Source organism: Aspergillus flavus, chromosome 7 (assembly GCF_009017415.1).
Source record: "Aspergillus flavus chromosome 7, complete sequence".
NCBI classification, from domain to species: domain Eukaryota; kingdom Fungi; phylum Ascomycota; class Eurotiomycetes; order Eurotiales; family Aspergillaceae; genus Aspergillus; species Aspergillus flavus.
Window position 1 is genome coordinate 2492908 of NC_092404.1, and position 21241 is coordinate 2514148.

At 46.0% G+C, this 21241-nt stretch overlaps 6 protein-coding genes across 6 annotated transcripts; 1 reads left to right on the forward strand and 5 right to left on the reverse strand.

Annotated features, from left to right (window-relative positions):
- The first annotated feature begins 2873 nt into the window (after window positions 1-2873).
- F9C07_2281159 (lysine/ornithine N-monooxygenase) lies at window positions 2874-5686 on the forward strand. The gene is made up of 2 exons (XM_041294914.2): window positions 2874-4933; window positions 5000-5686. The coding sequence occupies exons 1-2, from the start codon at window positions 4062-4064 to the stop codon at window positions 5634-5636; spliced, it is 1509 nt and encodes a 502-aa protein (XP_041150578.1). The 5' UTR covers window positions 2874-4061; the 3' UTR covers window positions 5637-5686.
- Window positions 5687-9036: 3350 nt separating this feature from the next.
- F9C07_2229898 (ankyrin repeat protein) lies at window positions 9037-11563 on the reverse strand (the record flags this gene model as incomplete). The annotated part of the gene is made up of 6 exons (XM_041294925.1): window positions 9037-9689; window positions 9744-9856; window positions 9907-10171; window positions 10242-10314; window positions 10368-11171; window positions 11258-11563. 6 exons carry the CDS (start codon window positions 11561-11563, stop codon window positions 9037-9039), a joined length of 2214 nt encoding a protein of 737 aa, XP_041150579.1.
- Window positions 11564-12248: 685 nt separating this feature from the next.
- F9C07_6048 (putative cyclin-dependent protein kinase complex component) lies at window positions 12249-13019 on the reverse strand (the record flags this gene model as incomplete). Its single annotated transcript, XM_041287294.1, has 1 exon — window positions 12249-13019. The coding sequence occupies one exon, from the start codon at window positions 13017-13019 to the stop codon at window positions 12249-12251; it is 771 nt and encodes a 256-aa protein (XP_041150580.1).
- A 507-nt stretch (window positions 13020-13526) lies between these two features.
- F9C07_1890763 (uncharacterized protein) lies at window positions 13527-15519 on the reverse strand. The gene has a single exon (XM_071508468.1). The coding sequence runs from the start codon at window positions 15229-15231 to the stop codon at window positions 13900-13902; it is 1332 nt and encodes a 443-aa protein (XP_071367088.1). The 5' UTR covers window positions 15232-15519; the 3' UTR covers window positions 13527-13899.
- Window positions 15520-16480: 961 nt separating this feature from the next.
- F9C07_2062802 (uncharacterized protein) lies at window positions 16481-18219 on the reverse strand (the record flags this gene model as incomplete). Its single annotated transcript, XM_071508670.1, has 4 exons — window positions 16481-17104; window positions 17150-17632; window positions 17821-17968; window positions 18038-18219. The coding sequence occupies 4 exons, from the start codon at window positions 18217-18219 to the stop codon at window positions 16481-16483; spliced, it is 1437 nt and encodes a 478-aa protein (XP_071367089.1).
- A 315-nt stretch (window positions 18220-18534) lies between these two features.
- On the reverse strand, window positions 18535-20053 carry F9C07_6050 (vacuolar H+/Ca2+ exchanger; the record flags this gene model as incomplete). The annotated part of the gene is made up of 3 exons (XM_041294927.1): window positions 18535-18841; window positions 18907-19203; window positions 19260-20053. The coding sequence occupies 3 exons, from the start codon at window positions 20051-20053 to the stop codon at window positions 18535-18537; spliced, it is 1398 nt and encodes a 465-aa protein (XP_041150582.1).
- Window positions 20054-21241: the final 1188 nt, after the last annotated feature.

Consider the following 21241-nt stretch of genomic DNA (forward strand, 5'->3'; position numbering starts at 1 on the left):
TGGGTGTTGCGTCATGCAAGCTGCACCTAGAGAGTTAGAGTTACTCATTGTACATAATGATAGGTTGTAAGGAGGTCTCGTGCACGCAGCTAATAATAAAGCTTAGAGGCCACGTTGAACGTTCTTGCAGCTTGTCACACTAACTTATCGAGGTGCAGGCGTGCTTTGAAATAAACATACAGGTACAAATGAAGAGAGGCAAGTTTTTGTGTTAGAAAATCACCTGTAGTAAAGAGAGAGGATCAGTCATACGAAGGTCTGCAATGTGCAGCAATACTTCCTTGAAGTTTTGAGTACCAAACAGTCGAAAAGAGGCTTTCTGGCTCTGTTTTTTATATTGAGAGAAATGTAGGGCTGTCTCAGCATACCTTAGGTAGCCTATTCAATCTGCTGTGATTTGAGACCTTCAATGTGACCCCACTCAAATATAAGATCTTTAATAGAATTTAAGCCATTTGCTTTTTGGTTGCTTTACAGAGTTTAATATGATTTGAGCTACTGCTTCCTTGTTAAGGCCGAGAACTTTACCTATTCGTACCCTTGCTTACTCTCCCTTACAGTAGTCTGAATGACTTCCACGTTGATTCTTAAATGATCCATCGTAAGATACCTCCTTTTACTAAAGAGACTTTACTTTCTTCCCATTTCTAGAGAGAAACGTACTACAGGTAGGATTCATAGCAGATCTTGGGTTAAATGCCGGCAAATCCCAAGATGCTGTCATACAGCATCAGTGTTGACTTTTCACAAGAAAGTTCTACCAAAACATACATAAACTTTCTAATATCTGTTTAACAGTTAAGGTCACCAGTATTAATCATTTATCGCATGATACATGCTGTCATTATATGACGTTTAAAATTATAACTCTATTGTAAATTGTTGAGTCAATCTCATTGTAGCCTGCATGAAAAGCTTCATCTACGCACATCAAGGCAGGCTTCCATTGAAGCTTGCGGAATCTCTCGTTCTCATCTGTTATTCAGGTACTATGAACACGAGAATGTTATACTTGCATTGCTTTGAAAGGCTCCTTTATTGGGCGAACATACATGCTAGTGACTGAAGGCTCAATTACGTCCTATGGTATTTGTTCACCCGGGGACTTCAGTCAGCGCTCCCAGCATATTAGATACTCTCAAAGGGCTATTTCATTGTGGAGTACCTGACTCATTTCTATGGTTCTGCATTATACGACCTCGCAATTAAGGGCTATTATGACTTTATCACAGGTTTCCAGCAGAGGGGTGAGAGCTATGTTTGGACCGGTATTGGAAAACTTGGTTGGGCTACAGAAGGGACCCAGTGAGAATCGGACTCGGAGATGAAAGAGAGGGAGACTACATCTACTTTAGCAAGATATTTGAGTTTAGGCAGACTTGGCGTGGGTTAATATCTATAGTCGCTTAGCGACGTTTATTGAAGGCTCAAAACTCTTTCCCATACTCAATGCTAGTACATACTAGTATTGTAGTTATTCTGCAGTAGGGCTAAATCATCCGTGAGACCTAGTCTTTTGAACCGACCAACCACATCACTTACATTGGTAATTGAATGCTGGGGCCGAAAGGTGGATAGGACAAGAAGGGCTAAGGTGCTGAGGAGAAAGAGGGGTAGATTCTGCTGAAGCTCGAAATGAAACACTAGAGTGGACACGCTGCTCCCGAGTCACATAGCGAGACAAGCGCACCGAAAATAGGGACAGTAACAGACAGCGTCTGTTCACAGTCTAACCCAGTACATCAATGGCACGAGCTCTGGCAACCTTGATCGTTTCCTCTTGCTCGTGGGGTCGCCAGCGTAACCAGATGAATAAGAATGTTATTAATTGTCAGAACCCGATAGGCCGAAAAGGGAGAATGCTTTCCTGACGTTATCATCTCATGACCCCTACTGATCTGCAAAATTATCGAGGTAGATGCAGAAGATGGTTGCTTTGGTGGAGTGCCTCTGTATGCATGTATGTCTCTATATGCAGCTTGCATGGGCCTCCTTGCGCTCACTACTCCGTACATGCTTAGAGATTTGGGCGTTGTTGTTTTCATTTTGTTTATTTTATATTTTTATTTTGGTGCTTCTCGTTTCTACATCATCTTTATTTGGCAGTGCGTAACAATCTTCGCTCTGGTCTCGCCTGACTTGATATTGATCTCCTCTTTTTTATTTGGGGGCGGGGGTTATACCCAATGACGTAGGGGATACATTAGTACAAATCCTAGTAAATTTGAGGGAAGAAAATGCTCAAGAGAATAATAACTTATTAACCAAAAGTAGGCTGTGACTTCTGAGCTTAGGGTATACGGGTCATGTGTATGTGCTGAAGTATGTGCTGAAGGGCATAAGAAATTACCTGACACCCAATCCTCCGTGTTTTGGGGGGCTCTCATAATCTTGGTAACCATTCATCCGAGTCATAGGCATCAGAGAAGGCGTGGGAAGCTTCTCTTTTACATTTCTTGTAAGAGAACATACCTTTTACCCCGCTGCTAGCGGTGAACTTACTCATACAGGGAATAATTGTGACGAGTTTTATGTAGGGTAGTAGTAGTAGTCCCTGACCGATCGGCAGACCCCCATGCGCTGTATTTATGTATGGAAGTCCGGCATAGCCATAGGTAGTATGTATGTACCTACTGGACGCATATATGTGTGTTGGGTGTGTAGTGGAAACAGTTCATTCAACGTTGAAGGGGAAGATGTAACCGTACTGTACATACATTTGGTTTACATGGGTACAATACATGTGTGGAAGGTACGTACCCAGTACCTAGCGAAGTCTCCACTTTCACCGCGCTTTTTTTTTTCCCGACATCGGGCGACTGCGGATCTAATCTAAACGTTTATCATCCCACTCTGCAGTAAACGCCGAAAATCTTGCTCAAACCAGTTGCGGGGCCCTACACCTAGTAGTATTCTGAGTGGCCTGGGTCTCGGACTGTTGAATATTACCGCCGTTACGCGATTTAAAAAAAAGCTTTAAAAAAATTAAATTTATTTATTGCTACTCTTCCCCCCCAATAAACCTACTATCCGATACAACATTAGATGTGTACTCCGTACCTTCTTTACTGTCTACAGAGTGCCGGTGGATCCTCCTTGGCGTGGCGTGTTCCGGCTGTGAAGGAGCTTCATCAGAGCTCAGTTGTAATTTCATTCGGAGCAGGGCCTGTATGATGCCTGGGCCAGAGGTCTTGCTCGGCAGTACCAGACGGAATTATGGCATCTGCAAGATACCCGCTGCGCCTGCACGTCGTACACGAGAAACACGAGACAAGAGTATTTGAGTGTACTCGAGGCATGTAGATACATGCTAGTGAAACCCCGTGCCTGTATTGCGCATCAAAAATTCTATACTTGAGGGGGAAAGGGAAAGAGGGGAACTACGTACATGTTATTTTTCCCCACGGGCTCTTCCTCCTATCCTGATCAAATTTATGTAGTGGTTTACCTTGTTCTCGTTTCCTTTTTGGAACCCCCCAAAAAAGAAGGAAAACATTTTCTTGTTTTACTCCGTACACATTTCCCTGCGTTCAACCAGCGACGATTGAGCAGGTGGAGCCAGACACCACTCATTCTATGCCATTCCCGGGTCCACTGTCAGTAGAACCACTGTGAGGTGCTTTAGGGTCGTCTGCCAAATAAAAAAAAAGAAAGAAAGAAAAGAAAAGAAAAGAATAAGAAAAAGGAAGAAACCGTCTTTCTGGATCCGCTGCATGGAAGCTAATCTAGTAATTTTAGATTTTTTTTTTATTGTTTTTTAATTTAATTTTATTTCCTTCCCCCTCCTTCCTTAGTTACTGTGTATTTATGATAAATTTTAACTTTTAAATTATTTATTTTTTTTGGGGGGGTTCCATGACAAAAATATTTAGAACGGTAGTCCCCATAGCCATCAATCCCCATACATATAAGCTACTCTTCCCTCCCGTTGTTCCTCGTGGATCTTGAACATCTTCTCTCATTCCAGCCTTTCACTTCCCGTCTGTTTTAACCTGTGACTTCTCTTTCTTCTCGCCTAACAATCTTCTTCTTACTATCCAGATTCGACTCAATCTTCATCCATGGAGCCGGTGGAAAGGAAGCTAGAGATTGGCTCCCGTAGCTATTCTAAGATGCCCCTCACGCAACAGCGTTCCTCTGGAGAGCCACCCCGCTTGAAAGCTACACCGAAGGACGAACTCCACGATCTCCTCTGTGTGGGCTTTGGACCGGCTTCTTTGGCTATTGCAATTGCTCTTCACGATGCCTTGGATCCGTGCCTGAACAAGACCCCCAATTCCAACTGGCAGCCCAAGGTCTGCTTCCTGGAGCGACAGAAACAATTCGCGTGGCACTCGGGCATGCTGGTTCCCGGTTCAAAGATGCAGATTTCCTTTATCAAGGATCTGGCAACCATGCGGGATCCCCGCAGCAGCTTTACTTTCCTCAACTATCTTCACCAGAAAGACCGTCTGATTCACTTCACCAACTTGAGCACCTTCCTCCCGGCTCGGATGGAGTTTGAAGATTATATGCGGTGGTGTGCACAAAGATTCGCACATGTGGTGAGCTACGGTGAAGAAGTTATCGAAGTGATTCCCGGGAAGACAAACCCGAGTAGCACGCTCGTAGACTTCTTCACGGTCAAATCTCGGAACGTAGAGACGGGAGAGATCTCTGCCAGGATGGCACGCAAAGTTGTCGTTGCCCTTGGTGGTACTGCGAAGCTGCCCAAGGAGCTACCCCAAGACCCAAGGATTATGCATTCGTCCAAGTACTGTACTACTTTACCTGCCATGTTAAAGGACAGCCGAGAGGCCTACAACATTGCTGTACTTGGCAGCGGTCAAAGTGCCGCAGAAATCTTCCATGACCTCCAAAAACGCTACCCGAACTCGAAGACGACGCTGATTATGCGAGACACTGCTATGCGACCCAGTGATGATTCGCCATTGTAAGTGGATGTCTTTGGTGCTTCTCGCTATAACAAGGGTAACAATAACTAACAAGGAGAATATAGTGTTAACGAAGTCTTCAACCCCGAACGGGTCGATAAGTTCTTTAGCCTTTCCTCTGCCGAACGCCAGCGCTCCCTCACTGCTGACAAGGCAACCAACTATAGCGTCGTCCGACTTGAGTTGATTGAGCAGATCTTCAATGACATGTACCTACAGAGGGTACAAAACCCCGATGAGACACAATGGCAGCATCGCATCCTCCCTGGCCGCAAGATTACCCGAGTTGAGCATTACGGACCGCATAGGCGGATGCGGCTTCATGTCCGGGCTGTGAAAGACGAGAAGGACAGCCTTGTTGGCAACGGCAAGGAAACATTGGAGGTGGACGCACTTATGGTGGCTACAGGCTACAACCGCAATGCGCACGAGCAACTACTGAAGAACGTACAGCACCTGCGCCCCGCCGGCCAGGAGAACTGGACCCCCAACAGGGAATACCGTGTTGAGCTGGACCCAAGCAAGGTTAACGCGCAGGCTGGAATCTGGTTACAAGGTTGCAACGAGCAAACGCATGGGCTGAGTGACAGTCTCTTGTCCATCTTAGCGTCACGCAGTGGTGAAATGGTGAACTCGATTTTTGGAGGCGAGTTTGCGGGAACGACGGTGCCGGACACCACTCACATCCGCGCTATGCTCTAAAGGAAAACATGGAAAAAAAAAAAAAAAAAAAAAAAAAAAAAAAAAAAAAAGAAAAAACTGAACAAGGCTTTTTTGAGTCGAAGGTATCTTGAGTCCGCTTCTTTTGCGCGTTTTAGGCGCTAAAGAAGATTATTCTCTAACGAAAGGACGAGCCGAGGATCGACAGCAGGGGCAAAATGAGAGAGCAAGCCTGAAAAAGAAAAAGAAAAGGGAAAAAGAAAAAAAGGCGGGAAGAAAAGGGAACCACACCAGAGCAATTATTACACTGGTATACGATGTTTTATTTGTTGGATACCTGTTCTATTATTCATAGACTATATATTACGGAGTACTCTATAATTTTTTACATGCTTGTTTGACTATGTAGCTATGATTGATTGTGCAAGGAATGTACTGTGTACAAGCAACAATTGACGAGTTCACCGCTCTACAAGTGTCTCATGGGAGGTTCCAAATCAAAGTCTGCTGGGGAATGCCTGAACAGTGGATTAGCCACAAAGCCAACTCCAGCGCAGACCCGCTGGTGCCATGTTTATTGGTCATTGTGTGATATTCATTACAGCACAGAACACCCTGAAATGTGCGGAACTCGGAAAGAGGATGATGACGAGATGATACAAAATATTACAGGATTACCATTAATAGAGACAAAAAAAAGCTTGTAGAAGACCATCCCGTTTATAAGATAAAAAGATTAAACAGAAAAGGACAATTTAATGTTAAAGAGTAAGGGAATGAGAGAAAAGAAAAAGACATTGGTTGAGGTGGGCATTTTGATGATGACGCCTGATAATCTGATCAGATAAAAATTTTCGTTATCAGATGGCGCCATTCCACAAATACGAATCACTGGAAATTAACAGAGACCATTAACCACGGCTGAGGCTGGCGCGCCTCTCTCCTACGTCTTTATTTGGATGCCAAGGAGCCACCCACCGGATAAGAAAGGCAAGAGGAAGTGGGACCCACTGATTGATTACGACGAGTAATGACTGAACCCCTGGGGGGGGGGTTATTTTTTTTTTTTTTTTTTTCTTCTCTCCCACCCTTCTGTGCGATGGACCTGCAGGAGTGTTATCCTTTTTGTTCTTTTTACACTTAGCCCCCTCTTTTAAATATAAATACAACCTTTCTTTGGCTACAGTCCCGTATTTTGGTTATGGCATCGATTCAGTCTAGTCACTCGCCCTTTACTAACTACTAGTAGCTCATGCAAAGTAGGCTCGCTTCTTTTAGCCCGGTTTCCGAGGTCTCTTGCACGGGGATACACCCTAGTTGCCCGGTTAAGTAACCGATTGATTATTGATTGATAATTCAATGCGGATCCTCAGTTCCTACTTACCATGCCTCAAGACCCATCTTCCTCCAGTCATTCTTGACGTGGGACTAAATTACTCAATCATTCGATCGTTTATGGGAACGTGAGAAAATTTACACGCCATCATGCCACCCACATCGGCCTCGGAATACATCACCTGTCTCAGGTATTCCGATGATGATCCCATTTTTCGACACAGCATGTACTTCGTAATGGACAACTTAGTCGGCCCAAAGCGACAATGCTGATCACATCCTCCTCATAGACAAGAATTTCCGGCATTATTTCGCTCTGTGGAAAGGGACTACCGAATTAAACTCGGTATTTTATCCTTCTCTCTCTCAAATTATCTATTTTTGTAGGGGTTTTTTTTATATACTTATTCATTTATTTATTATTGTTTTTTTGATTTAAATCTCTCTTTTTTGTTATTATTGTTTGGGCTCATCCTTCATTCTTCACTTCTTTCCCTACCGCTTGTTTTCCTGCAGGTCTCATCTTGGTTGCAGCCCGGTAAATGGCTAGCTCCTTGGCTGCGCGGTTGACTAGTAGCTACGGAGTATGCGCATATTCCAGACCAGCCCATCTACAACTTCGACAAGGATGATCATGGGTAGAGTAATGTCAGGTACGGTCAGGGACTGCGCTACAGAGGAGTAATAAGGCTGATGGCGATGTTTCAGGTAAGTTCATTACCACCACGGTCGTCGTACTTGGTTCTGGATCATATTTTCCTATCATGGAATAAAGCGCATCAGATAAGACAACATCAGCATGGAACTTCATCTAATCAATCTAAGCGAGCAGCAAGCCAGACCCAGAATATCCTGGCAGACTGGTAATCGTTATACTATCGAGTAATAACAACCGAAGAACAATAGGAATCAGATAAAAATTTTCCGTTTTAGAACCTCCTTCCGAGATAAGATCTTAGCGCGATAAATTGACTTTGCGCTAAAGCTGGGTTTTCTTGCGACATCGGATGTTTCGGCTCCTTGTATATACGTATGGTATGTATACGTACGGACGGGTATGGTTGAAAAGAAGGTATGGGACTTAACCTATCAGGGATTGATCACTGTTGCTCACTGGTACTGAACCTTAGGCTTGACCTCATTGGCATAATATTTCCTGACGAATGATAGACCACTTGGGCGCCTTAGCTGCGCATCGGCTTCGGATTATCGGTAGGGTAACAGTAGAGGGAGGTGGGAGCGGATGTATTAATCGATCAATCGCACTTGTGCTGCAGACAAGAGCTTGACTAGGAGGACCCTTGATTATATAGGTAACTGTTAATTTATCTTCATTGGATTGCGCCGAGGAACGAGGCTCTCCATGAGGAAAGCTGTGGACCTACGTACTAGTAGCCTGTCCAAGTTTTCGTGGCCCTCACCCATGTAGAACTGGATGAACTACGTTTGGCCAGACTTCCTACACTATGCACGTCTCCTCTTCTTGCCATGACGTGCATAACTCCTGGAATCTGGCCCTGACCATGCACTTAAAGAGTTGTGTCTGCTCTGTTATCTCTTAGCTCTGGAGTTGGTATGAGAACAGTTTAGGTTGTGGTGAACTTCGCTCAAGTATATCAATCATGAAATACCCGAAGTTGATTGCTTCAACGCTGGCCTGTTCACAATTGCGTTGCTTACACCAGAATAAACGGTCCTTGGCCACCCGCTTAAGCAAATGACCTCATTCTAAACAAAACGCAATCGTGTGCAGTATGTTAGAAGTTTTGATGCAAATTGGATTTTTATCTGCTACACAGCTTCCATCGATATCAAGGGAAATCGGGTGGGGTTTTATTCTAACAGGAGTAGATTAGATAGAAGCTGGCTCGGCTCGGCTCAAAGACTCTATAACGGAAAGCACGAGATGAAATAATTAAGCACAACATAATACAAGGAAAGCAAAGGAGTTAATAGGTACATCATCCATGAACATTTGACTCAACCAGGCGTATCAATGCAGTGTCGTCCAATATCATAATATTTGCGCTTGAAGAATGCAGTGCTTCTAGAACCGGTCACAGGAACACATACTAGGATCTGACCATCCATCAAAGGTAACTCCTGCTTAGACACCTTGTTCCGGGTCTTCAACTGATAGACTCTGATACCCGCCACCACTATGCATCCGGGACGGAGTCTCATACATGCGGTTATAGTTGATCACTTCACCACCAAGCATAGCCGCGCCTGGTTCTCGTTTTCCAAAGTACGGAGCTGGGTCACACCAGAAATCTCGACAATTGGTGACAACGCCCCGCGAGAACGGGTTCTTGGGCCGGACAGCACGTGGGCCGTCACGCAGCCCATCTCGCGCAGTAGCAAAGAACGTATCAATGCCAAGGAGGGATGACCATTGCTGCAAGCAACCATGTTTCCGATGGCGAGGAGCACCCTGGGCAAGGGCGGGATTTGGACCTTGGCCAGAAGACGTTAGACCGGCAGCATTGAGGGACGTTGTCCCGGCCGCTACTGCAGAGGCAAAAGCCCGCGAGCTAGGATAGCTTCGGTCAACCGAGTGCCCTCTCATGTTCTCATATGTCGTCTGATTACGAGAAATTTGGATCATCTGGACGGCAACGAGCATAGTGATCCAGACCAGCTGAATGCATACCCATAGATCGAGAACAAGAGTAAATGTGTCACGGAGCACAAAGTCACAAAGAGTTTCGTTGATGATGTTACACTGGGGCTGCGCGGGTGCTGGCAAGCTGTTGATATCTAACAATTCTGGTTAGGCTGCTTATCCAAATGAAGAGGCAAGTGGAAACTTACAATTAAAGGTTAGCTGTACGAAAAGGACAATACCAACCTCCAAGCAGGTAATATATAGAACGAAATGGCGTAGGTTATTTGCTCCGACGCAATTATCAATCCAGGGACAATGGCTGTTTGGCTTTAGCACGTGGCTTACACAGGTGTTCTAGTAAGTACTCACTGGTCATGTTTCGCAACGCAGCGCGCACAGCGCTTGCAATGCTTGCTTCGCAAGGGTCTTCGGACCATGCAGCTAACGCAGAAATTTTCTTCGTCAAACTTCCACTGTTCGAAGAGCTCCGTAATGACTGCTCTTTGTTGGTTTCTACTGCCAAGTTTTGGAACGAACCCAGGGTCTTCAACCATCGAGTATATGTAGAAATAAGTTGTCAGGGAGAAAAATATAGCAAAAAGCCCATTAAGTATCGGAGATGTAGAGTAAGTCACTAAAAATCCACGAAATATTAGTAAGATTTCCCTCACAGGACAATCGAGAGTTCCTAAAACAAGACATACCCGGCAGTACGTAGAAGACGTATCTGAAGCCCACCCAGAATAGGGAGCCTGCAAAAACGCCGGATAAATAAGGCTAAATTGCAAATCAACAACGGCACAATAGCCTTTGAGGCAGGTCAAACTTACCGTTTTTTGCAGAATCCGATATTCGGAAGGACCTTGGCTGGCAGCCTTCTGCGCTACCCATTGTAGCCCAAAGACGGTCACAAGCATCATCGGGATAGCAGCGTAGACCACCATATTGCTCAGTATCCACACGGCCGCGAAAACAATAGCGAAAGGCCAAAGGAAAAAGAACTTAGACATTAAGCTCTTATTACGCACCCAAGAAGCCAGTCCAGAAGACGAAACCTTCGCATTCCCATCGAGGTCATAACCATATTCATCCAAAGCACGATACCACACGCGTGTGGTATTCATCTCCCCGGCCACAACTGCCGGCGTTTTACCATCCCTGGTTTTCGCAAACTTATCCGCGCCATACTCGATCAATTTCAGAACACAGGGCAAGGACCCTTTCACGAGGGCCCAATGGAGGGGAGTAAGCCCGCCCTCGTCGACAGCATTGGCATGAGCGCCCCATCGCAGGAATAAATCCACCAAAGCAGGATACCCTTTGTAAGCGGCCCACATCAAGCCAGTATGTCCTTGTTGGTCGACGACGTCTACCGGTATTTCTTGGTGCAGAAGTAGCACCAGTAAAAAGGCATTTCCATCAATAGTAGCCAGGTGAAGAATGTTGTAGCCTTGGACGTCGGTAAGGAGAGGGTCGGCGCCCCGTTGGAGCAGAAGGTGGACAATATAGTAATGACACCGTTGAGCTGCCCACATTGCTGGTGTAGCTACGGATTCGCCTCCTTTCGCATTGACGTCGGCGCCGGAGTCTAGCAAGAACTTGCACATGGCGTACTGGTTATTGATCGCAGCCCACTAGAAGCGGAGCCATCAGGTCAGTAAATATTCCAACTGTTGATGCCACACTTATGAAAGGTACCGAAGCTTATCGAGATACGCACGTGTAATGGGGTAATCCCTTCCTCATCCTTATGGTTGGCACTGAACTTCTTCTCGTCGAATAATCTTTGCATGGCAGGAACCTCCCCTATCCGGGCAATCTGCATGATATCTTCACCAAGGGGGATTGACCCCCTGGCAGCTCCACGCTCTGGGTTCATTGTCTTGAGCTCAACACTGGCATCTTCGTGGGTAACCTTTGGAGGGATGGCTCGGCCTTTACCGCCGACTGCGGAGGGTGGACTTGAGCCTAGGGTTGCAAAATTGCCGTTGGTGTGCGTTCCTGTCGAAGAATTCCCGGAGGACATTTCTGTCTACAGTCCTAAGAAGATCTTTTCAAGAGGGGGGCGCGCCTGTAATGGTCCTTGAATGTGGAAGAAAGAGTGACAAACTAATTTGTGCACGGGGAAACTCGTTCGGCGGTGACAGGTTCTCTCTCCACACGATCTAAAGAAGCATTGCTGAATCAAAACAAATAATCAGTCTATTAATCGACAAGCCCGTGCACAAACCCGTGCAGGGAGATGTGTGATCTGTGATAAAAGAATCAGAGGTTGTGAAGAGGAGAAGGAAAAAAAAAAAAAGAAAACGAGAGAGAATATACTTGGGACGTGAAGGGCGAGGCTACTTCTTTTTCTTTGGTCGGGGAAAACTCTCCGCGGACACTAAGAGATCACCGTCTCGTGAAGTTTATAAAAGTAATTAATTCTTTTATTTGCTCGACTGTCAATGTTTTTAGACGCTCGGGAACACTAAGAAGAAACTATTCTCTGACCATCAATGGGCAGTCTAGGACTGTACATATTTTGCTTTAGAACCCATCATAACTAAGAAAACTGGATTACTCAGCCGTAAGAATATTGATTGAATTAGGCAACCGCATTGTAACGCTACCTGGGTGATGGAATAGTATTGGATGGGTTAACCATACAACATAGAAGAAACAAAAGAGAAGACATCCCATAAAAATCCCGAAAACCATCGGTCTACATACTAACTGGCAATCTCACCGTGATGGAGAACATTCTTTTCGAGAGCCCTTGCCTGATTCGTGAGCATGGAAACATCAACTCGCAATTCAAAATCAGCCAGAAAGCAAAAGCTAATCTCGAGCTTCGAAAGTTCGCGTTCAGTCACTCCGCCAACTTTCGCAATGCGACTATGAGGATAACTAAGATCTTCCAGCGCTTTCATCGCTACCCGAAGACCAGCAAGGACCAGACGGTGCATGTTCTTATGGTTTAGTGATATAGTTCTGTCGACAGTAACCATTCGGGTAAAGTACATGCTTGTAGCAAGATAGACGGCTGTTGACATTGGGCAGTAGCGATGAAGCCGCAGGAGGTAGTCTTTTAATGTGATTGAAGGCACGCGCTTCGAGAGAAACCTCTTGGAAAGTATGCCCAGCTGGACATGATCGCGTCCCGCATCACTATAGCCTGCAGGGCAGCAATGTATCTCGGTACCGTTTACGGGGGTGACTTCCCCACTGGACACGCTATCACCTTGAGCCCTGTTCTTGGTTAGGGAAAAGGCATCTACCCGACAGTCGTCCGGGTCGTCAATAGTCTGCTTAGCGAGCAGTTCGATATAGACGCATAGTAGTCCCAATGCTGAATCCGGCGGCATTTGCTCGATACCATCGCTCTTCAAGGCACCTTCCTTGTCCTCTCTCGCGGGTCCTAGATCGGATTGTGTCCACCGAGAAACTACGTCCGACTGCAGATCATGAGGTGCTTCATCCTCAGAGCTGCGCCCCATCATTTCGACAAGCCGTAGACTTTTGATGGGATGGATATAGTAACGCGGTACAATACACCTGGCCTACAGGTGTATACCAAGCAGTCGATGAGCATGGCATTGTGGGACTAAGCCCAGGGTACAAACATTACTATGCCGGCACTAGGTTGAGTTGAGTTGTAAGAGATGGCACGCAGGTGTTTGGGGAAACAAGTGAGGAGGGGTAAGATCGAGTGCCTATATTCAAGCCACGTAGGTGGGGTGTCCTAAACAAAAACGATGTATAGGCGTGAAATATTCACGTAAACAACCCATCCACAGAGCTTTGTTCAATGCATGGGCGATCTCCTTGCTGTGGGGATTCAGTTATTCAGTTAATTCCAGGTTTATCTCACAAACGCACGTGTATTTCAGAGCTTCGAAGTAATCGAAGCATTTGGCTGGGGGGACCTGTGGTGCAGAATGAGGGATTTTGACTGATACGTACATCCTGGCATTAAAGGTCCAAAATCACATGACATGATAAAGGGGTCCTCTTGGACATATATTAAGTACTCCCGACTATAATAGACCGCGGCCCCAAGCGAGGTGAAACTGAAACTCGCAATGCATATTTGACTGCACTGAATGATAAAACGTGACTAAAAATATCTACCTACAGTGTAATCAAATCGATGGATACGCGCGAGCTGCTATAGTTCAATGACCTAAACGCTACTGCCAGTGGAAAATCTGCCGCCTGCCCAAACCTAAATATAGAGGCAAGCCTCACATTGGATTTTCAGTCACTTCCAGACCACTGATGTCTATAGTTTCTGTAATCCGTCCAACACGCCGTGCCGTGAGATAAGGATCAAAATAGCCCCCATCAATGGTATTGTCGGCTGTCCTTATCATAAATCATTCACTCGTCAGATCGCCGGGTATAACGGCGCCAGCCACTTTGCCACTTCATATCGCCCAGTAAGCCCTCCCGGCTATGTTGCCTCCACGCTTCTTTGCGTATGCGCTCCGCTGCCTCTGACATTCGACGGTTACCAACCTGGATAATACGAGGCCGAGCACGCTCACTAGATGCACTCGTTCTTCGACAACGTTCCTTGAACGACCTTTCCGGTGAACTAAGGCGGTAGGACGTACCACTATCCGCTGTGCCATAGTCCCTGTTGAGACTACTGAAGGAGGGACCGTGGCGATAAGATCGAACGTGGTGACGCTCTCGTTCTCTATCTCTAGTCTCTCTGGCCCTGTTGGTATTCTTCACGTACTCTACGTCGCGCGCGAATCGCACCTTTCGGCGGTCCGGACTGCGGACCCGCTCTTCGCAGGGACTGGCGCGATGATGGTTATGGATTTCAAGAATACTGGCTTCTCGTCTAGGGTGTTCGTGTTCAGAGATCAGCGTCGTGTCTTTTGGTTCGCGAGAGCTCCCGGACGTCCGCCGTAATCGAGGGTAGTGAGGAGAGACATCAGTCCCGTCTGCTTCAATGTCTGATCCGAAATGGCCCTTTGTCGGGGACCGGATTAGTTTTTTCTTTGGAGGAGGAGACCGCAGAACCCTTCGCTGTGTCCGCCTTTCGTTTTCAGGCTTCCCGACAACGAACATCTGACGGGATCGGTGACGTCCTCTTGGCCTGCATACACTTCCCCTATCTGTGTCTGTGCTAACTTCATCAGAGCTTGATTCCCACTCCACTTCCGATTCAGTTTCTGGATCTTGGTCTGATTCTGCGGTCCTATCAAGGAAAGGAAAGCGAAATCTTGACGGCCGGCTGCGCATTGGCGATGATGTTCTTATGAAAATATTCGAGGACACTTTTGCCTGCCTGGGCTTTCTCGGCTCGATAATTTTGTATCGAGTGGGATCCTTCATACGTGGACTCTTCGGCTGGGCATGTCGAATATAGAGGACCGCGGGGTCCCGTCCTAGAGGATGGCTGCAAGTGCCTGTGCCAAAGACGCGGGTCCGAATGAACTTTCTAGTTCGAACTTCCATCGGACAAGCCTGCCAATATTTTGGCAAAACGCACCTGGGTAATGGGATAGCTAAAGGGCTCGACGATGGCCACAGGTGGATACGGAGTGTTGGTGGGCAGCGGAGACAACTGCTGGTTTTAGATGGGCTAGGAACGCTGAATATAATGAGCCCAACGCCCTTTGAGCAGATAAGTCGACTATAATGAATAAACACTCTCCTGGAACAAAGGACAAGTGAGAAAAGAAGCAGATGCTGCATGTCCTGGGTGCTGATCAGGCAGATAGGTATGGTCTTCTGCTTTGCTTGAAAGACAAATGAACAAGCAACCCAACGAGGTCATGAATAAGAGATCAGTGACTAGAGTCATGGGTTCTACGCTCCTAATTATTGGGCGTGTTTCATTCTGGAAAGCAAAGAGGGGGTAAGGTGGAATGATAATCATAAATATGTATAAAGGGTGCTGACGTTCGGGGGTCTTTGTATAGATAGAACGATGAACGGTGCCCCTTTCTCATTGCCCACGAAATATCACAAGGGAACAAAGGAGGAAAAACGCTACTCGTAGTCGAAATCATAAGGGGAGGTGAACGATACACCTCATATTGGGACATGGGATAAAATCAGTGCCATTATAAAGGAAATGCTACTGCCAAATTGTGGGTAGAATGAGCCTAGTAGTAATATCTTGCAGCCTAACATGTTTATCAATCGAGGCTGCAATTCCTAAAGTTGCTCTACCAACACTATGTAACGCTGTTAAGATGAGGCAGCGGACTTCGTAGTGGTCATTGTGGCCATCGCAGGTGCGGCTAGTTAAGAGTCACAGGACATACTCTTAAGTCAGGCGGGCAGGTAAGGCACAGAAAAGCAAAAAAGGAGATACAACAATAATCATGAGTAGAAGAGGGAGAATATAGTCAAAAGAAGAGATTACATCACACAAGTTTTCCGGGGATGAAGCTCTCCCCCCTCCTTTATTCCTTTGTGATAGGTGGTCCATATGGGAGGACTCGGTATTACAGGGGCTGCGGCTGCACGTATGCATGACTTGCAGGATTAGGTTCCTGGCTAGACTAACAGTGAACTCACGGGCATCCAAGGCACCCATCAGAGTATTCTATGCACTAGTAACCTTGAATATACCATGTGGACAATAGCCGCGTGATTTAACTATGTGGCACAGGACTATATCATAAATCTCCCAATTACCCGCCACATGGAGAGGCGCAATTCATTGTCCATCAATGAAGAAAGTAATTTCACCATCCTTTGCCAATTTAGTTTATCTTCTTCCCTTTAGTTGATTCTTTGAATCCACTGAATTAGTTTTTTTAGAAAAAACAAAATTCAAAATAAAAAAATAATAAAGAAAGGAACAAGAAAAAGAAATTCCAAAGACAGCCACTATTTGATTAGCACCTGCAAGGCTCTGCAAGCTTCCTTTTCATCTTGCAGCCATTAACCATACAAGTTTCTTATTCGAGGCTGTAGTCAAAAACTGAATGCTTTATGCCAATCCCCACCTCTCAACGAACGTCTCTTGGCCCCTATCAGGTTGAAAAACTACGCCCAGGTCGAGCATTTCAACACCTTTTTGAACATGCTCTAATTTTAGTTGAAGGTCAAAGAGCTTAGCCTCATGGGTGTCACTCGTGAGCAAGGTCTTAACGTGTGAATTGACATTTAACGAAGACGAAAGAAGCCGGGTTGTCTGATCACTCGAGATCAATTCGGTCACCAGAGGTGCATCTGCGGCAATGCCATAATTCTGCAGACAGTCAAACATGTGATGTCTCGCGTCAAAAAGCACATCGATGCCCGCATTATCATCTTCGGGGTGGAACACCGACTCGGAAGATAAGCCTGTGCGGCGCAAGACAGCGGCGAGGGCATGGGACTCGGAAACCGAATCGATGCGTTTTGCGGATGGCGTGTATGCCAATGTTGGTTGGATCGAACGTCTCCTAAAATCCTCTCGTCTTGGTACGGATATTTCAGAAAACTGATTACCTACTTTGGTTCGATACGTAGTATTAAAAGTTTCGAGAGTCCCGCAGAATGACTCGCGATCTTGCAGGGATTTGGTGAGACGTTCCGTAGATAAAGTCATCCCAGCAACCAGGTCTAAGATCTACACCTGATTAGCCAATGTAAATGTGGTCTAGAGTCAACTTACGTAGTTGAATTTCTGAAAGGAAGAAATGTGCAACTGGTCGTGGTGTTTTTGGAGCGCCCGTGATATAGGTGCGTTGTATTGTTGCTTCGTATACATCTCAGCCAGCATGTCAATCTCCGGATACAGGGACTCCAGTTCTCTTTCCAATGCGATCGAAACTTCATCCGCGACACCATCAAGATTCTGACTGGCCTTGGTTTGACCGACTCGGAGGTTCTCCAAGTAAACTCGATCGAGCCGATATTGTATTTCTTCTGCAAGATAATGGGCGAGTATCGTGCTTAATTCGGAGGTCCGTTTCACTACAGAGGCATCATCTCCAGTAGGCCCTATACCAGATCCAAGCCGCTCTAGGTCCGCAAGTGCTCTATCGTCCTCCTTTAGCCAAGCTGCGAGAGTTGACAATATCCTTTTACTATCCGCTGCTGTGTTCTCTGATTCGATTTTCAAGACCGCTCTCACTTCCTGAGCCAATTCAGTAGACTGCAGGCATATAAATCAGTAAGGCATCTTGATTTAAGATCGAGGGCGATCACTACCCCGGCACTCGTCCTTTGCCTTTCTGAATTGTATCTTTGACGCAGGTGTTCTATGCCGGTGTTGCGTCTGACTTCTCGTTCAGCTTTTCGACGAAGCTCTTTGTCTATATTATCGCATTGTGATGCTAGAACCCGTCTTTGTTTCTGAATCACAGCGGTTGAAGCGTTCAGCGAGTTAATCGCCTTCCGAAGGTCTTCGTCGAGGAACGGTCGGTCCGCATTCGTATCGAGGTTATTAATGATATTCTGTAAAGAACCGGTACTTTCGAGATTTGTATATCTACTTGTATAGTCAGTACTTTGCAAGCTAATTTTTGACTATACTCAACTATGTTGAAGGAAGACACACAAGGTGAGCTCCTCTTGGGACAAAAGAGTGTGGTGGTTCAGGTGCTCCATCACCCATGTTTCGTTCTCGGTAGCTTCTTTCTCATCGGTGAAAGCTGATTTAATCTCAGCACAATTAAATGGGATGTCACGATCTTTTAAGGCGATGATCAGAGTATTCGCTAGGTCGTTTGACTGACTCATGTTTGGGTTTGGGTGTGCTAATCTGTTGTCTGGGCAGGGGGACGTCGGGATCAATACTGTCACCGCTTTTTATTTGTCGGCATGGCATCCCATATGGTCAGCTAGTACGTAAGTTTGGGGTACCTTCAACTGCCTACTCGCACAATGAACCTAATTTCTTATCATTCATTATTATTTAGCGTTGTATGTATACAATTTGTGCGATATAAAGATGAACTACACCCCTAGAAGATGCGCAGCACTTCCTCACTCCAGATAAATTACTTCCCACTAAAAACCGCAACCAAAATTAATCCATTATGAGCATGTGCACGGTCATGCCTCATGATGGATGGATACTCCCTCAGCCTCAATCTGGGGGTAATACCATGTAGTGACTGCAATGATCACATATATAAGCACACAGAGGCCCCCCTCGAGCCAGTTGGACTTGCCGTCCCGCAGGAAGTTGCCGACGACCAGAATGGATAATACTACCAAGACAATCATAAAGATCTCAAAATTAAGACCCATTTCCTTATCAAGTCCCCAGCCGACAAGGACCGCAAGTGGAGCATTTAGCAAAGCGGTCTGGATGGATGGACCGAGGCAGTGGAAGAGTGCAAAGTTAATTTGGTTATCCCTGCGCGGAGTCAGGCGATGATGAACTCACCCTTGATAAATATTTGAGTGTAGTATTGCACTTACCAGGCTTCATCAATAGCAGTCAAATGCTCTGCTGCTTTCTCTACCAGGGGAACAAGAATTAGGCCCATGAAGTTATCCGAAACGCCTCTTTCATGGACAATATGTTCAATCTCCTGGACCAAGAAAACAGCAGACATGCAGACACATGCGATAGATACTGAGATGGCCACGAAGCATTCGACTAGCGTAAGCTTTGCACGCTTCAATTCCTCTTCCCGGTCTTCATCCTTATGTTCATCTAGTTCAAGGACCTCGTCGAATATACTGTGATGGCTATGTAGGTTGTAAACCAGATACCTGAGAACAGAAGTGAGTAAGGTGGTATGCCACGACACTTGGCTTTGCGAACTCACATCAGAAAAGCGACCAGGAGGATAACGGCAGTGGCCCTGCTGATCACCAAGGTAGACTGAGACAGGGCTTCCTGGGTAATGGTTGTCTTAGAGCTGTTTGCGCTTAGTGCCGAAAAGAAAGCACTCGGAATCAAGAGACCGAAGCCGGCAACTAGGAGGAGCCCAGTGCCCACCTCGCTCACAGCCTCATGGAACGACTGGTGCTCACGCCCCATGCCTCCAAAGAAAAAGCACAGGCCTAGACAAAGCAAAAGATTTGCCAACACAGAACCGAGGATCGCTGCCTGAATGACGGGAATCAGGTTGCCGTTAATATCATTATGTATCAGAACCATAAAGAGGACAATCTCTACCACCGAGCTCAACGTTGTCTCCAACAGAACCCCGAGAACCTTGGGTAACTTCTTCGCGAGCTCCCCTCCTGCGAAACCAAGCAAGTTTGCTGAGGGAACCATTGCAATATAATTTAGAGCAAAGATCCAGATATGAAGATCAGGCCGAGCAAAGTGGATGACGATAGCCGCTGGGACAAACGGCCAAAGAACATTTACCAACATTGACAGGGTACAAGTGCTCTTCAAGCACACACGGAGAAAGTGAATTGGGTGAATCCCGCTTCGCCCGCTCTCACCAGCTGTATCTATACGGAACAATCTATTGCGGCGAAGGGAAGCCTTTTCGTTATGTGTGGGGAGTAGGGAACCATCGTGTGAGCCCGCCGGCTGGGCGATTCTCAACCCTTCGTTGCCCTGTCCCTCTCGTCGTGTAGTGGACAATTCCTCTATACTACCCATGATCACCCGGAGTGCTAACTGCTTGTTCCAGTAATAAGAAATATGATAACAGTTGCGTGGCTATTGGGCTGGGATGTGGTTAACAAAGATGCCACAGGAAAGGAAACGAAGAGGAGAGGAAGTAAGAGAAAGAGAATGGTTAGCGAGATAGAGAGGCAAAAGCAAGTCCAGAAAGAGATGTATTATAGCATGTTTTATAGAAGCTCTTGGATCAAAAAGTGAAGAGGAAAATCAACGGGGGAGAGAGGAGATAACAAATTAGAAGGAAACAAACACTGGGGTTGATTGCGCCCTAAGCACCATACAGAGGAGCAGAGGAAGGGCTTTTTTTTAAGGTTTATGGAGCCGTGTGTCTTTTTTTTTTTTTTTTTTTTTTTCCTCTTTCCCCTTTTACCAGTCGATGCGGTGGGATGCCATCAAACTCCGTAGTTGAGGGAAGAAGAGAAAAATAAGATTCGTTAGACAGAAAGAAGATTTGGTGTCACGCAACCCCAGGATGCTTGAGCAGCTTGGTAAGACGTACTCCGTAGTTAAGAATCTCCAGAATTTTCAAATCAACCAAATCCAGAGCCCCCCCTAAACTAGTATCTACCGAAGGAGGCGCAGACGATGGATTGGTGATCGATGTGGTGAGGTGTTTCTTGGCACGCCAATGAGTATACATCTATCGAATCACTGGTTGAGATTTAGTGGCTCTCAGAGGGTCTGAAACCACTTGAACCGCCCCGTTGCAGCTGAACTAGATATACGGAGTATACCTAAGTCTACCACGTATTAATGGAGTTGTTCATGCTTATATAGAAAAAGAACATTTGATTCCAAGGTATTTGAGGATGCTCAGGCGACAGATATAAAGTTAGGATGTACTTGAGATTTGCATATACAACGAGAGACCCCATTTGAAGTTTGAGTTGTCATGGAGCTAGAGTAGAGGAAGAATCCTTGATGGAGAAATGGAGACAAAACAAACCCGACCATTGGGTGAGGGACAGTTACTCCACCTATAACTCCCACACAGCCACGTACGGAGTATGTATACTAGTACGTACGGAGAGTGGTGTACTCACTAATAGCTTTACAGAATAACTCATGAGACCCAAAATCTACATTAACCTTCTGTTTTCACTCCCCCAACCAAAAAAAGAGAGGGAGAAAAAGAGGAAAACAGAATGGAGACTGATTGTTCCA

Excerpts from the sequence above, each read along its gene's own strand:
- F9C07_2281159 (XM_041294914.2), top strand. The coding sequence starts at position 4,062 with ATGGAGCCGGTGGAAAGGAAGCTAGAGATTGGCTCCCGTAGCTATTCT. Across the intron at positions 4,934-4,999 it reads CCCAGTGATGATTCGCCATT|TGTTAACGAAGTCTTCAACC; the intron begins GTAAGTGGATGT and ends AGGAGAATATAG.
- F9C07_1890763 (XM_071508468.1), bottom strand. The coding sequence starts at position 15,231 with ATGCAGCATCTGCTTCTTTTCTCACTTGTCCTTTGTTCCAGGAGAGTG.